We start from the raw sequence: 17159 nt of genomic DNA, 5'->3' as shown, positions 1-17159 counted from the left end.
AGTGATGTATGGAAGTGAGAGCTGGACCATAAAGAAGGCTGATCGCCGAAAAATTGATGCTTTTGAATTATGGTGCTGGAGGAGACTCTTGAGAGTCCCATGGACTGCAAGAAGATCAAACCTCTCCATTCTGAAGGAAATCAGCCCTGAGCGCTCACTGGAAGGACAGATCCTGAAGCTGAGGCTCCAATACTTTGGCCACCTCATGGGAAGAGAAGACTCCCTGGAGAAGACCCTGATGCTGGGAAAGATGGAGGGCACAAGGAGAAGGGAACGACAGAGGACGAGATGGTTGGATAGTGTTCTCGAAGCTACTAACATGAGTTTGACCAAACTGCGGGAGGCAGTGGAAGACAGGAGTGCCTGGTGTGCTCTGGTCCATGGGGTCACAAAGAGTCAGACATGACTAAACGACTAAACAACAACAACAACACCACAAATCTATGATTGCTACTCATCACATCCTTACGATTATTACTCTTTCTTTTGCCTTTCTCTAATTTGCAGCTGAGAAAAAGAGGAAGAAGGTTTCTCTTGGGCTATTTTTAAATTCTACTTCCTACTGCAAGAATGAAAGAGAGCATGGTAAACACTCGTGTGTCCCACACACACCCCTTAAAGGTACTATGATAACAATACCTAGTGTTCATGCAGAACTTTTGCTGAAGCACTATATGTGCATGATCTCAGTAATCTGTACAAGAACCAGTAACATAGGCCAGTCTTATCACTGCCATGGAGCAAACAGGGATATCTGTGTGTGTGGACAAGGCGTGTGGCTGGTTTAAGGCCCCCTCAGTGAGCTGTGAAGTAAAGAGGAACGGAAGCCTGCCCCAAACCGCCCAATGTGTTTCCACACAACGTCTTCCTCAGGGGTGATAGTTGCACTTTCACCTGCCTTTAAAAGGTGCTTCCTCCAAAGGTGAGACTTGAAGCAGGTGTTTCCGGAGCCTCAGCTCACACTTCTTAACCACTAAACTGCAACATCATCTTTTTCAACACTACAGCAGTTCCTGTACTGCCACCTCCACCAGAAAATTCTAGCCTGGAACAAGAAAGAGCCAGCCCTACCTATGGGCAAGTGAAGCAGTTGGCGATCAGCAGAAAGTAGCAGAGGACCAGATTCTGAGCATGTGGGCACTGTAAGGAATCGCCATGGATGTGCAGGCAAAGCACAAACCAGTCTTACTGTTATGAATTACCGTGTTTTTCGCACCATAGGGCGCACCGGACCATAGGGCGCACCTAGTTTTTAGACGGGGAAATCAATAACCCCCCCCCCCGCCCCAAAGAGCAGCATACAGGCTGCACACAACCTCTCCCTGCCAGAGGGGTTGTGCGCGGCTATGGCACAAGCCAAGGCAGCCAGTGGGATGGATCTCGCTCGCTGCTTTGGCTTCCTCTTTAGCCCCACGCAACCTCTCCCTGCCGGAGGGGTTGCGCGCAGCTATGGAACAAGCCTGCATTCACTCCATAGGATGCACACACATTTCCCCTCAATTTTTGGAGGGGAAAAACTGTGTCCGATAGAGCGAAAAATACGGTAACCTTCGACAACAACAACCTCTCCATTTCCGGCAACTATCACTCAGTGAATATTTTGTGCAATTTGCTGGTTGCCAGCATTAACAGTAGGGCTGGCCATAGGGAGGTGACATTTGAACAGCGAATTGTCTGGCTCAGAGTCACAGCCACTATGGTACACTCTGTTCTCAGGAGGGACAGGGTCATCTCATCTGTCAAGAGATACTCTGCAGGAGAAAAGTATTTATATTGCCTATTGCTCACAGAAGAGGGGGAGCTTCTGTTTCTTGGCTGTACATACTCTGTGTTTGTCAATGGCCCAACCACTCCAGAGTCTAAGGAGGTCAACCGCGAGCAAGCGAGATGCAACACAAGGTCACTCTCATTACTCTAGTAAAAACTTCTGTCTGCTGTGGCCAAGGCGCTCTCTCTCTCTCTCTCTCTCTCTCTCACACACACACACACACACCACACCATTAGTCTTTTTCAGAAAACATTCTGGCAACAGGTAGAAGGAAAAAATGTAAAATTCAAGCATCCAAGAGATCTGAGAGAATGTTTTGTTATTTGTTCTGTCATTTCCCCCTATAAAATTGCATTTTGGCTCTGGGGCTGTTAATATTTTCTCTAGCTCCTGTGTGCATTTCAAAGCAGCCTTGAGAGGAGGAAATCTGCAGCTGCTGTTTGTGCTTATTGTGCACGGTGAACGACTTCTTCCCTTGCTGATTTCAACAGATGATATAGCTGCTAAAGGTACAGGAGTGAGCAGACCAGGTTACATAATGAAGCAAGGCATAGAGGCAAACAAGTGTGAACTTTTTTTTTTGTGATACATTGAGATCATGTGCTTTGACAGAGAATGACTCCAGGGCTTGATTACAAAGAAGAGAAGAAGAGTTTGGATTTGATATCCCGCTTTATCACTACCCGAAGGAGTCTCAAAGCGGCTATCAATCTCCTTTCCCTTCCTCCCCCACAACAAACACTCTGTGAGGTGAGTGAGGCTGAGAGACTTCAGAGAAGTGTGACTAGCCCAAGGTCACCCAGCAGCTGCATGTGGAGGAGCGGGGAATCGAACCCAGTTCACCAGATTACGAGTCCACCGCTCTTAACAACTACACCACACTGGCTCAAACACACACCTATTTGAAAATGCAAAGGCCATTTAGAACTTCACGGTGAGTTTTGTGATTTTTCGGAAAAGAGGAGGTGGCATAAATAAACTGGCACTAAAAATAAAAGGCCAGAGATGCTAAAAATAAAGAAAACGAGAAGCTAAACATGAAATAAGAAAGATGTGGCAAGGACCATTGGCATCTGCGGTGAGGGTCAGAAAATGACTAGGCACTGAGTCCCAAGACAGCTGGCAGGTTGAGATCCTACTCATAGCTAAGTCTCATGACCCTGTGAACACTCTCATCCCCCATAGCCCTAGGCACTAGCCCCAAACCATTCAATGCACACATTTCCAGCACCACCTACACCCACTCAAGCCCCCTCCCCAAACACCAGACACCTTCACCTACTAGTACATTATGGTCACAAAATATCAGCTTTTGCCCACTCACCCCACAAGCCCATGACTCACTCACCCACCCACCCACAGGCAAACTCCGCCTTGCATGTTTGGGCCCAGACTGCCACACCTCCCCCCCAATCCACCCACATTTATTTGTGGGCATTGCAGACATTGATAGCTGCCAGGCTGCGTAAAGAGTTCTAAGAAACACGCTCTTTATTAACTGTCCTGTGTTAAGCATGCCCCGTCTGACTGTTCCTTCCCCACAGCCTCTCTGGCTGCAGCAGAGTCCTCACGGCTTCCTCTAATGCAAAGGTTCCCTAACTTATTTGGCCAACCGATCCTTTTTCAGAAAAAATAAATAAATTACCCAGCACCCCCCTGGAAATCTACCTTCTTTAAGTGGGCAAACAGAGAAATGCAGTGACTAATTTGCGTTCTTTTACGTATCTATATTCCTAATTGCGTCCTGCAACGTACAGTGGTGCCCCGCAAGACGAATGCCTCGCAAGACGGAAAACTCACTAGACGAAAGAGTTTTCCGTTTTGGAGGTGCTTCGCAAAATTTCCTATGGGCTTGCTTTGAAAGCGAAAATGTCTTGCGAGTTCCTGCAGGTTTTTTTCCCCTTCCCCCCTTTTTCTAAGCCGCTAAGCCACTTATCCACTAAGCCGATAAGCCACTAAAAGCCGCTAAAAGCCGCTAAACCGCTAATAGCGCTAATCCACTAATCCGTCAATGGGCTTGCTTCGCAAGATGAAAAAACCGCTAGATGAAGAGACTCACGGAACGGATTCTTTTCGTCTTGCGAGGCACCACTGTAGTAAAGAAAGATGCTGTTGCAAATAATAATAATAATAAGGTAAAGGTTAAAGGGACACCTGACCATTAGGTCCAGTCATGGCCAACTCTGGGGTTGCGGCGCTCATCTCACTTTATTGGCCGAGGGAGCCAGCGTACAGCTTCTGGGTCATGTGGCCAGCATGACTAAGCTGCTTCTGGCAAACCAGAGCAGCACATGGAAACGCCGTTTACCTTCCCGCCAGAGCAGTACCTATTTATCTACTTGCACTTTGATGTGCTTTCGAACTGCTAGGTTGGCAGGAGCAGGGACCGAGCAACGGGAGCTCACCCCATTGCGGGGATTTGAAAGCTTGTGCTTTGCTAGCGAGCTCATTAACCACGGCCAATCCCACAGAGGTGAGAGCTGCTTCCTCATGATCGCAGCCTCCCCATGACGTGTCAGTTTCGGTGGAACGACTGCACTCAACTGTAGGAGGGCCGCAGAGTGTGATAGATAGGGGAGCTTTCGTGGAGAGCTGGCGCAGGCCTGCGTGATGCCCTGATGTGAGTTGCACAAAGCAAAGCGAAACCCACAACTCTTCCCTCCTCTGCCGACCTTCAAGCAATCCCACCTGTTCGGCGAACGCTTTCCTCAGGCCTTGCTGCACTTCAAAGCTTCAGCTCTGTAGAGTGGTATCTCGGGTTAAGAACTTAATTCATTCCGGAGGTCCGTTCTTAACCTGAAACTGTTCTTAACCTGAAGCACCACTTTAGCTAATGGGGCCTACCGCTGGCGCCGGGCCGCCGGAGCACAATTTCTGTTCTCATCCTGAATCAAAGTTCTGAACCCAAGCTCCTATTTCTGGGTTAGCGGAGTCTGTAACCTGAAGCGTCTGTAACCTGAAGCGTATGTAACCTGAGGTACCACTGTATGTAGTTTACAAAAAACTCATTGACAACAATGCATAGTCAAACCTCACTCATACAATGTAATCCGTTCTGGAAAGCCATTCATCTTCCAAAACATTCAACAACTAAAAACTGAAAGCAGAAGCCTCAATATAATAGGGAAACTCAAAACAGAAGCCGCGTAGCATGTTCGGCTTCCGGAAATTGTCCCAAAACTGGAGCAGGTTTACTTCCAGGTTTTCGTCATTCGGGAGCCGAAATGTTCCAAAACAGAGGGGTTTGGCAACCGAGGTTTGACTGTACAGCATTTCAACCATTTGTAATACATGAAACATTAAATAATATATACAGTGCCAAAATAATAATAATCACTTCTGCAACTCAATAGCTTAGAGCCAAGCAGTCCACATGTTCCTTAAATATGTCCATGAGAGCATCTCACTATATTGTTACAGATAGGTAGCCGTGTTGGTCTGCCATAGTCAAAACAAAAAAAATTCCTTCCAATAGCACCTTAAAGACCAACTAAGTCAGCTCTTGGTATGAGCTTTCGTGTGCATGCACACTTCTTCAGATTCTTCAGGTATCTGAAGAAGTGTGCATGCACACGAAAGCTCATACCAAAAACTGACTTAGTTGGTCTTTAAGGTGCTACTGGAAGGAATTTTTTTTTGTTTTCACTATATTGTGTACTTGTTCTGGTGCGATCCCAACGGAACTCCGACAATGGCATTGAATATGTTAACTAAGATTTCGTATACTGGAAGTTGTTGAAATGCCATACATTATTGTTAATGAATTTTTGTAAACTACATATTCAACCATAGGAAAAGTAAAATCTGAAATGTAACAAAAATTGAGACAGAAACTCCTTAAAATCCCAGTGTGTTCTGAGTCTGAGTAGGCGGGTTATGTCACATTTAAGGGAAACTATGGGCTTCCTTCAGCATTCTCAAAGAAAGAAAGAAAGAAAGAAAGAAAGAAAGAAAGAAAGAAAGAAAGAAAGAAACCATTTACTCATCTATTTATTGCAACTAACTAGCCAGATTTTGGTTTTGGTTTTTTTAAAAAACAAAAACACAGATTGCTAAATGAACTGGAACGTTTCATTGATTTATAAGATTTCTTAAATTTTAAAATGCAAAGGGAGTCAACGACGTGTACAAGATAATGAAATACACACTTTTGTATCCCCACAGCAAATGGATAGAATCAGCAGCTCAACCGAGACAGCAGGCTAAACCAAGGACTGCCCCAAACACAAGTTTGAGCCAAACCATGACTTGGTTCAGTCATAAGAGAAGGAAAAGAAGGGCCGCACCATCAATCAGGGGGGATAGAATGTGGAAAACCACGCATGTGCAGAAATTATATTTTAATGATCTCTGGCATAGAAGGTGCAAGAAAATACAGAATGAGGTGTAGTCTAAATTGCCGAACAATATGTAATCATCCCAATGTCAAGTGTTAGGCCAGGCTTCCTCAACCTCGGCCCTCCAGATGTTTTTAGCCTACAACACCCATGATCCCTAGCTAGCAGGACCAGTGGTCAGGGATGATGGGAATTGTAGTCTCAAAACATATGGAGGGCCGAGGTTGAGGAAGCCTGCGTTAGGCATTTAAACAACCAACCAGACAAACAGCTAGCCTTGAACCACCTTGCCGAAAAATAAGTAAGTCTCCCACAACAGTATATTTTGCTCCCTCCTCCTCAGAGACCCCTTCTCCACTCACACACTGTTCATGGGACACTGGTGGTCCTGCAAATGGGAGCGTGGCGGGGGAGAATTATGCTCAGTACTACAAAAAACAAACAAACCAAAACAGTCCAGTAAGTACGTTCATTGGTCACAGGGTGCGGGAAGTAGGGGAATGGGGAACTGGTGAGGGAGAAGTGAAGGAATGGAGTGCCTTTGAGGGGGCTGTGGCTGGCTGGCAGCCTGCAGCACTGAAGTGAAGCTCTCTTCCTTACTACAATATTAATAATACTGACCTATCTAAAGTGAATTGGGACGCGGGTGGCACTGTGGGTTAAACCACAGAGCCAAGGACTTGCCGATCAGAAGGTCGGCGGTTCGAATCCCCACGACAGGGTGAGCTCCCGTTGCTCGGTCCCAGCCCTGACAACCTAGCAGTTCGAAAGCACGTCAAAGTGCAAGTAGATAAATAGGTATCGCTGTGGTGGGAAGGTAAACGGTGTTTCTGTGTGCTGCTCTGGTTCGCCAGAAGCGATGGCCACATGACCCGGAAGCTGTACACTGGCTCCCTTGGCCAATAAAGCGAGATGAGCACCGCAACCCCAGAGTTGGTCACGACTGGACCTAATGGTCAGGGGTCCCTTTACCTTATCTAAAGTGAACCTTTTCAGCCCAGTGGACCAGATCTTTGACCTCCAAGACCCCAGCAGGTGAACTTAGACAGGTGGGCAGCCCAATAAGCAGGTGATCGTCAATGATTTGGAAAGGGCCGCAGAAGGCGCTTTGAAGGCACTGGTGGTGCCTTCAAAGCCCCTTTTAGCCAAGCCTCACCTTTCCCCGGCCTGCGCTGGATGTTAGGAACATAACAAGACAAAGCATGCAAAGCACTTGAACGCTTAAAAGCACCACCCAAATCCAAAGGAATAACAACACATTGGGAAGAAAGGAGAATTTGCACAGCCCAGTTTACAGAGCCTCTGGTTTTCCTCTTCTACCTCTTTCCTTTTTCCTTCCCCACCCACACCAGATAAGAGACTGGACATTGCCAAAAGGAAACATATCACTGCAAGTATGAGTCAATGGCAGAGGGCTGGTGGCATGACTAAAGCCTTGCCAACTCGACACACGGCAAGTGGGTGGAAGTTGTCCCACCAGCCTCTCTGCCTTGTGGGTGGCAAAGTGGCCGTCGTATGATGAGTTCAACCTTTCAGTTCAGCATCATGTGGCAAGGGAAGCAATTCTGTGATGTACTTCATGAACCCCTTTAGGTAATGACTGTGTCTGAGGACCAATTGCCAGCATCTCCTGCTAAAAAGGCTCAGGTAGCAGGTGATGATACAGGTCTCTGTCTGAGAGCCACTGCTAGTCAGAGTAAGGTAAAAAATGGGGAAAGGACCCCTGGATGGTTAAGTCCAGTCAAAGGTGAGTATGGGGTTGCAGCGCTCATCTTGCTTTCAGGCTGAGGGAGCCGGCATTTGTCCACAAACAGTTTTCTGGGTCATGTGGCCAGCATGACTAAACTGCTACTGGTGCACGGAGGACCATGACAAGTTCCAAAGCACATGGAAGAGCCGTTTACCTTCCCGCCGCAGTGGTACCTATTTATCTACTTGCACTGGTGTGCTTTCGAACTGCTAGGTTGGCAGGAGCTGGGACAGAGCAACAGGAGCTCACCCCGTTGCAGGGATTCAAACCGCTGACCTTCTGATTGGCTACCCCCAGAGGTTCAGTGGTTTAGACCACAGTGCCACCCGCATCCCTTCAGAGTAAGAAGATACTAAACTAGATGGACACATAGTTTGACCTGGTACAAGGCAACCTTCCTATGCTCCACTGTGACTCGCTGCAACCATCTATTTTCTTCAACGGCATGTTGTACAATTCACAATTAGGCAATAGTGTGTCACATAAGCAAGACAGAACCCTGTCACTCCAAGTTCTTTGACTTCAATTTGCCTGTTCAGAACTCTCTTTTTCTGATTGTGCTTGTGTAACCCAGGGGTCCCTAATCTTTCTCAGCCCAGGGACACTTTTAGAAAATGGAGAGAGTGTTGTGGGAAGCACAAAATGCCCGTTTCACAGCAAGGAAAACTAATGATGTTCAGAAAAGAACTCCCTAAGAAAAAGGGGGGGAATTCCAGGTACACAGTAAAGTTTACATTTTTAGATGTTCCCTTAAAATAAATTCAGAGAATGCCTATACTATGAAGTGTTGGAGTAACCCTGGCTCTGACCTCCAAGTTCAGGTTGTCCTCCCTAATACTTCATTCTCATGAGACCAGGGTTAGGGAGTGTTTTTCAGCATGAGGACCTGGTTTCCTTCTGGGCAACTTTCTGAGGTTCGCACACCCATGGTGGGTGGGGCCAGAGGCAAAGGTGGGAGGAGCAATTAATGCAAATGTTACCTTTGTAAAGCAGGCTAGTTTCGACACACTCAAACACCATTCCCTATCCTTCATCAAGCTACTGGTCAAAGCTCATTCAGATGACAGGTGTGGCTGGTGCCTATTGGGTCTGGGAAGGTGGAAGGGCTAGGAGGGCAACAGAAGGTGGAGCCAGAGCAAATTACAGGTGGAGTCCACTATTTATAGTTTTGTCCCCCATCCTCCTCCCTGCCAAGCTCTGTGAAGGCGAAACTGTGCCCCGTTCACCCTGTTGGGAATAGCCTCCGCTGGCAAACAAGATGCATTCTATCAGAGCCAAGGACAAATTCCAGCTTGGCAAAAACCACTAAACAAGGGTGTGAAAAAGAAGAGTTTGGATTTGATACCCCGCTTTATCCCCCACAACAAACACTCTGTGAGGTAAGTGAGGCTGAGAGACTTCAGAGAAGTGTGACTAGCCCAGGGTCACCCAGCAGCTGCATGTGGAGGAGCGGGGAATCGAACCCAGTTCACCAGATTACGAGTCCACCGCTCTTAACAACTACACCACACTGGCTCAAACACACACCTATTTGAAAATGCAAAGGCCATTTAGAACTTCACGGTGAGTTTTGTGATTTTTCGGAAAAGAGGAGGTGGCATAAATAAACTGGCATTAAAAATAAAAGGCCAGAGATACACCAAGCTGGCTCTCTGCTGAAGCAAGGCCAGTGGGCGATATGGACTCAGGAAAGAGGGTGTGGCTGCGGGGTGTGTGTGCAAAACAGGCCTGATATTCCCTTGTCCTGGCATACTATTTGTTGCATTATTTCAAGCAACATCTTTAGCAGCAAATGCATGAATTACTTGAGCTGAGCATCTCATGGGATGGGAGTTCCACAGACACATAGCTGCTCCAGCCTGCCCCTTGACATGGCTTGGCACATTCCGAGAAAACGAGCATCCCATAAATGAATCCATTGAATAAAATGTTGGCAAAGTAAATTGCCACGGTTACTTACCACTGAAGGGGTTGATTTGCTTTGTGATCCGGGAGACGATCGATTCCTTGAGCTCTCTCTTCTTCACGCACTGTATGCCCAAATTCTGAAAACTGGAACACGCACAGTCAACCATTAGCAGATTTTTTAAAAAACGAAGAAGAAGCAACAGCAACACAATATTGGCATGAATTGACTTGTTGTGGAAATTTCAATTCTGACAAATTCCGCTGCAACTCAATGAAGATAACAAAAAGGAACATAAACATTGGCAAAAAGCAAAAAAGGGGGGCAAGCAACCTGTAAGGTATGCTAAAAGAGAATCTGAGGAGTGCGTTGCTAAAAACAAGTTCCTTAAGGACATTTGTAGCAGGAGACCTTCTAAGACAAGGGCTGGCAACCTAAGGCCCATGAGGGTCATCTAACTGGCCCATGAACCCCCACTGCCCACTCAGGGACACCTGCTCAGTTGTTTCCTATGCACAGTAAACCAGTGCAGAGCAGAGCGGGGACCGCCTTCAGCTATGCTGGCCGGATTCCCATTGGTTGCAGGAAGCTCCAGCAGCCAATGGGAAGCTGCGCATGCCTCCTCCGCATTGGAAGAAGAAGAAGAAGAGTTTGGATTTGATATCCCGCTTTATCACTACCCGAAGGAGTCTCAAAGCGGCTAACAATCTCCTTTCCCTTCCTCCCCCACAACAAACACTCTGTGAGGTGAGTGGGGCTGAGAGACTTCAGAGAAGTGTGACTAGCCCAAGGTCACCCAGCAGCTACATGTGGAGGAGCGGAGACGTGAACCCGGTTCACCAGATTACGAGTCCATTGCTCTTAGCGCCAGAAATAGTGTTTGCGCATGCTGTCAGGATCTCCGCTCGGCCAAGCTGATAAAACTCATTTTCCTCCGGCCGAGCCTTCAGAATCGCATCTGACAATAATTAATGACCTGAGCCTCTGATAAGGCCTCAGGCACATTCCCATCCAGCAGAGTTTCCAGCACAGGGAAGTGATGAGATTTATGGCTACATGGCTAAAGAGTTTTATTTCTCGCTACGCAGACAGCAAAGAAAAATACATCCTCTCTCTATGAAAGCAGAGAGCAACTGGAACAAAGGAACAGGAAACCAGTAACGTCACATCCGCCTCTCGTCTCCCATGAGACTTCCAGCAGTATGGAATGTGTCTGGAATGTAAACAGAGTCCTGTGACTCTAAGGAGCTGCTCCGTGACAAACAGAAACTAACACATGCATCCATGCACGCACACATACTCCGGCTCACTGCAGCGTCTGCAGGACTGGGAACCGGCCCAAGCTACAAAAACTTTGCCAACCCCTGTTCTAAGGAGGCAACTGGGCCTTAGATGGCAAGGGAGTCAAAGATTTGATAAAGAAGGATAAGAAGACTATAAAGAAGCTAAATGAATTTTTTACATCTCTCTTCACAACAGAAGTGAATGAACTAAGTTTTTCAGGAAGGGAGTCTGAGAAATAATAATAATAATAATAATAGTAATAATAATAATAATAAATTTTATTTATACCCCGCACTCCCCAGCCAAGACCGGGCTCTGGGCGGCTAACACCAGATATAAAACAATTGATTAAAATACAACTTCAAAAAACAAGATTAAAATACAACATTAAAATGCAGCGTCATTTCAGGAGAAACTAAAAAAAAAAAAAAAAAAAAAATTGGGGATGAAAACCAAGGCTAACTATCCAGACTGGTCCTACGTGGGTCAGAAAAAAGCCAGGGAAGTCCCCAAGTAGAAGTTCCATCACAGAAGGAAAAAGGAAAAAAGAAAGAGGGGAGGGGATTAAGAAACTCAGACAGATAGTGGTAGCAAGGGATGAAGTTCTAGGCCTAACAGACAAAATTAAAACTGGCAAATTGGCGAGTTCAAATTACACCCACCTGAGAGTTCTTAAAGAACTCAAATGTGAAATTACCAAACTGGCAACAAAAATGTGTAGCTTGTCCCTCATTTCAGCCTCCATACTTGAGGACTGGAAAACAGCCGAGGCAATGACAATTTTTTATTTATTTTTTAAAAAAGGATTCAGGGATATCCTAGAAATCACAGGCTGGTTAGTTTAACTTCTGTCCCAGGAAAACTGGTGGAAAGTATTGTTAAAGATAAAATAGCCAAGCACCTAGAAGAACAAACCCTACTGAAGGAGAATCAGCATGGCCTCTGCAAGGATAAGTCCTGCCTTTTAAAGAGTTCTTTGAGAGTGTCAACAAGCTTATAGCTAGAGATGATGCAGTTGACAAAGTGTACTTGGACCTCCTAAAAACTTTCCACAAGGTACTTCACCAAAAGCTCCTGAATAAGCTTAGCAGTCATCGAACAAGAGGAGAGGTCCTCTTACGGATCTGAAATTGGTTAAGTATCAGAAAACGGAGAGTGGGAATAAATGGACTGCTCATTGAATGGAAATGTTGAAAGTCCCCCAAAGATCGATACTGAAACCTGTGCCTTTTAATTTGTTCATGAACAAACTAGAGCTAGGTGTGAGCAGCGAGGTGGCCAAGTTTGCTGATGGCATTGAATAGTTCAAGGTTGTTAAAACACAAAAGGATTGCGAAGAGCTCCAAAAGGACCTCTCCAAACTGAGTGAATGAGCAGTAAAATGGCAAATGTGACCCAATGATTTTATGCTGGGGCAAACAATTTTAAGGTCGGTATAGTTAAAGCTAGGGTTTTCCCAGCAGTGATGTATGGAAGTGAGAGCTGGACCATAAAGAAGAATTGATGCTTTTGAATTATGGTGTTGGAGGAGACTCTTGAGAGTCCCATGGACTGCAAGAAGATAAAATCTATCCATTCTGAAGGAAATCAGCCCTGAGTGCTCGCTGGAAGGACAGATCCTGAAGCTGAGACTCCAATACTTTGGCCACCTCATGAGAAGAGAAGATTCCCTGGAAAAGACCCTGATGTTGGGAAAGATGGAGGGCACAAGGAGAAGGGGACAACAGAGGACAAAATGGTTCGACAGTGTTCTCGAAGCTACCAGCATGAGTTTGACCAAACTGCGGGAGGCAGTGGAAGACAGGAGTGCCTGGCATGCTCTGGTCCATGGGGCCACAAAGAGTTGGACACGACTAAACAACAACAAACAATTTTTAATTTCACATATATTCCCATGGGGTCTGAGCTTGATCAGGAACAGGACATTGGGCTCATTGAGCTATCGCTTGTCCCTTGCCCAGAAACCATGGGTCTGGTTAGGCTTTCTGCTCTTCTTGTGCTTTCTAGGCACGATCCCTAGTGGTTTTCTGTGTGCACCACTTCTTCCCCCAGGAAAACCTGCTCTTTACTGCTGAACTGGAGCAAACGTCAAGCCACGGAAAACCCGATCAGCATTTGCTCCGATTCAGGGGTAAATAGCGGGTTTCCCCAGGGAGAAGTGGCGAGTCAAGGAGATGTGTGGACGAGCACTCAGTGTGCGGCAGCTGTGAGAAAGACAAATTCCATGGATCATTAGGAAAGGAATTGAAATCGAAACTGTTGATATCGTAAAGTCGCTATGCAAATCGACGGTGGAATACTGTGTCACCTCCAAAGGAAACTAGAGAGTTAGAAAAGGGAAACCAGCACGATGAAGGGGATGGAGCAACACTTGGGACTTTTCAGTTTTGGAGGAAAGGTGAATAAGAGATGCCACAATAGAAGTTTATAGAATTGTGTGAGGCATAGAGAAAGTGGGGAGAGATAAGCTGTTTCTCCCTCTCTCGTGACACATAATAATAATAATAATAATAATAATAATAATAATAATAATAATTTTATACCCCACCCATCTGGCTGGGTTTCCCCAGCCACTCTGGGTGGTTTCCAACAGAATATTAAAATACAATAGTCTATTAAACATTAAAAGCTTCCCTAAAGAGGGCTGCCTTCAGATGTTGTCTAAAAGTCTGGTAGTTGTTGTTCTCTTTGACGGGGGAGCGTTCCACAGGGCGGGCGCCACTACCGAGAAGGCCCTCTGCCTGGTTCCCTGTACTTTGCTTCTCGCAGCGGGGGAACCGCCAGAAATTATTAGAGCTTCAGTTGGATTAGAGGGCAGATCCAAGGGGGCGAGAGAGTTTAGAGCCTATTATTTCTTGGGCTGTTTTTTGCATTAGTGTGTTATCATAGCAAATGATGAAATACTGAGGAATGACCTTTCCTTTTAAGAATGACTGCTTTACTTTGTTGACTAAACTCTAAGATTCCTTCAATTTGTCAAACAGGCACTGAGCTTTGGGTGAATTAGGCTTTGTTTATCTTGCTTTCAGTTCTGTATTTTGTTACACACACAAACACACACACACACACACATATATACACACACACACACACACTGTGATTTTATGGTGTGAACCACCCTGAGATTTACAGATGTAGGGCGGTACAAAAATTAAGAATAATAATAATCAGTGTTACTCCAAATTAACTGATAAGCCACTTGGAAAATTTTGAGAAGTGCAAATTTCAAAGGATAGCTGTGCTTTGGTTAGTGTGTTGCCTCGGAAAGCCTTTAAATGCAAACTGAAACCAGTTCCTACCACCATCCCTAAAATGAGGTTTGACCTAATACCGAAGAGTTAGGCACAGCCCCCAGCCATTCAGACAACCCTGCGGTGACTGTGCCTCAATCGGCATTGGGATTTCTTACAAAATGGCAGGCCTAGGTGGACTGGGTTCAGCATCTGATCAGCCTTTTTTCTTTTTATGCAAACATCAGTGAGTCCATACCAGTATTTACCAAACCAGCTGTTTTTGGACTACAGTTCCCATAATCCCTGCCACTGGGCCTGCTAGCTAGGGATGATGGGAGTTGTAGTCCAAAAACAGACGGAGACCCAAGTTTGGGAAACACTGGTATAGACCATGGGTAGGCAAACTAAGGCCCGGGGGCCGGATCTGGCCCAATCGCCTTCTAAATCCGGCCCGCAGACGGGCTGGGAATCAGATGGTGGCACACAGGAATTTGGAGCAAGGAATAGGCAGTGTTAAACGCTTCCCACAGACTTTTAAAAGACATTCTGTTTAGGGAAGCTTTTAATGTTTAATAGACTATTGTATTTTAATATTCTGTTGAAAGCCGCCGAGAGTGGCTGGGGAAACCCAGCCAGAGAGGTGGGGTATAAATATATTATTATTATTATTATTATTATTATTATTATTATTATTACCCAGCCCAAAAAAATCCTGCTGCCACTGGTAAATCCAGGTGTGATCTAAGACAATGGGAGTCCCTGCACCTACCAGATATCAACACTTGGAGGCAAGGGAAGAGTGTAGAATTGGGGCAGGTGTCCTTTCTTGGGACAAGGGTAACTGTACTCCACCTCTGGAGACAGGGCCGGCCTGCCCATTAGACAGACTGAAGCAGATACCTCAGGCGAGGGAATCCCATGGGACAGTGGTGTCCCATGTGGATCATGCAGCTGCTTCCAGCAAGAGCTCGTAGAATTCTCATGAGATCTCGCCAGAAACTGATGTAGCTATAACCTCAGGCACACAACCCCAGAAATCAAAGCTTCAGCAGGGACGACACCTTCCCGTTTCACCTCAGGTGGTAAAACGGGCCGGGATGGCCCCTGTGTGGAGAGACCTCCTGGGTCTACCCTCCCGGCACAATCATTTGTGGGTCTGCCATTCCCTCAGCTGCCAAACCAATGGCCCAACGGCTACGGCTGCTTCAATGACTAGGATGTTTTGTCAACATTCAGGTGCTTTGCAAGACCCAGCGGTGCGCCCCCATCTCCTCCGTGAGTCACAGGAAGGACGGCAACTTCCTTTCAGAACTGGATGTTCTGCTCTGATATGAAGCGCTGCAGTTCAAAAAGCAAAACCGCTGTCGCTCTGTTTTTGCCTCTTTCACAGGGAGATGAAAGCGTGTGTTTCTCTTCCACTACCTCTTTGGCCCAGTAGTGATGTATGGAAGTGAGAGCTGGACCATAAAGAAGGCTGATCGCCAAAGAATGGATGCTTTTGAATTATGGTGCTGGAGGAGACTCTTGAGAGTCCCATGGACCGCAAGAAGACCAAACCTATCTATTCTGAAGGAAATCAGCCCTGAATGCTCACTGGAAGGACAGATCCTGAAGCTGAGGCTCCAATACTTTGGCCACCTCATAGGAAGAGAAGACTCCCTGGAAAAGACCCTGGTGTTGGGAAAGATGGAGGGCACAAGGAGAAGGGGATGACAGAGGACGAGATGGCTGGACAGTGTTCTCGAAGCTACAAACATGAGTCTAACCAAACTGCGGGAGGCAGTGGAAGACAGAAATGCCTGGCATGCTCTGGCCCATGGGGTCGCGAAGAGTCGGACACGACTAAACGACTAAACAACACCTCTTTGGCAGAAAGTCCAAGTGGCAGAGCGGGAACAATGATATGACCTGCCAGAATGCCCAGGGTCTCCTCAGCTCTGGCTAGTGAATGCAGTGATAATGAGGCTTTCAAGTTCATTTGAGACAGATTGGCATAGGGCAATTTTGGCCCTCCAGATGTTTTGGGACTACAGTTCCCATCATCCCTGACCATTTGTCCTGTTAGCTAGGGATGATGGGAGTTGTAGTCCCAAAACATCTGGAGAGCCGAGTTTGCCTATGCCTGGCCTAGAGGTAGTGTGTCTATTTTTAAATACAGCTTTATCCAGGAAATCTATGCCATAACCAGGACCTTCAAAATAGCACATTCCCTTGAAATGTACCAATGTGTACATTTACGGTACAAGTCATCTAACTCAGAAGTAATTGAGTTCAGGGGTGCTGCTCTCAAGTAAGCAGGCATAGGATTGTAGCCTTACAGTACAAATTTGGAATCCTAGAACTGTAGCGTTGGAAGGACTACAATTCCCATCATCCCTAGCTAACAGGACCAGTAGTCAGGGGTGGTGGGAATTGTAGTCCCAAACATCTGGAGGGCCAGAGTTTGCCTATGCCTGACGTAGTCCAACCCCCTGAGAAGTAATGTCTACTGAGAAGCAAGTCCTATTGAATTCAGTGGGTCTTACTACCAGGAAAGCAGGTTTGGGTTACTGCAGTCATAACCCCGCTTACCTGGGAGTAAGCTCCACTGAGATCAGAAGGACTTGTTTGCAAGTAGACATGACTGGGATCACACTGTGAGGCTGGAATTCTAAGCCTACTTACACGGGAGTAAATCCCATTTAATTCAGTCGGATAGTAGATTACGGCTTGCGCCGTCAATGCACATGGAATGGAATTTACTCTGAAGTTTACTCGATGCCTTCAGACTTCTCTTTTATGAACGTGAGCAGGTTAAATGGAATAGCTCTGAAAGGGGGCCTACACTCCCACGCAGAAAAATATCCCCCCCTTTAAACTGTCAGCAGAGGACGTGAGCGTC

At 46.3% G+C, this 17159-nt stretch overlaps 1 protein-coding gene and 1 long non-coding RNA gene across 3 annotated transcripts in view; both read right to left on the bottom strand.

Moving 5' to 3' along the window:
* LOC310842242 overlaps positions 1-17159 on the bottom strand; it is a 75832-nt gene that overhangs the window by 15822 nt on the left and 42851 nt on the right. The window lies entirely within an intron of this gene.
* Positions 1-17159, bottom strand: part of REL (REL proto-oncogene, NF-kB subunit) — a gene marked incomplete at its 3' end in the record, with an annotated part of 48001 nt that overhangs the window by 11269 nt on the left and 19573 nt on the right. For both annotated transcript variants that reach the window (XM_083733373.1, XM_083733372.1), the window contains exon 4: positions 9816-9907. In XM_083733373.1, coding sequence (XP_083589499.1) covers positions 9816-9907 — 92 coding nt within the window. The remainder of the gene's footprint in view (positions 1-9815; positions 9908-17159) is intronic.

This window comes from Podarcis gaigeae, assembly GCF_964106915.1.
Source record: "Podarcis gaigeae genome assembly, chromosome: 3".
NCBI lineage: Eukaryota > Metazoa > Chordata > Lepidosauria > Squamata > Lacertidae > Podarcis > Podarcis gaigeae.
The sequence above is the reverse complement of the archived record's forward strand: the minus strand, read 5'-3'. Positions and strand labels throughout refer to the sequence as shown.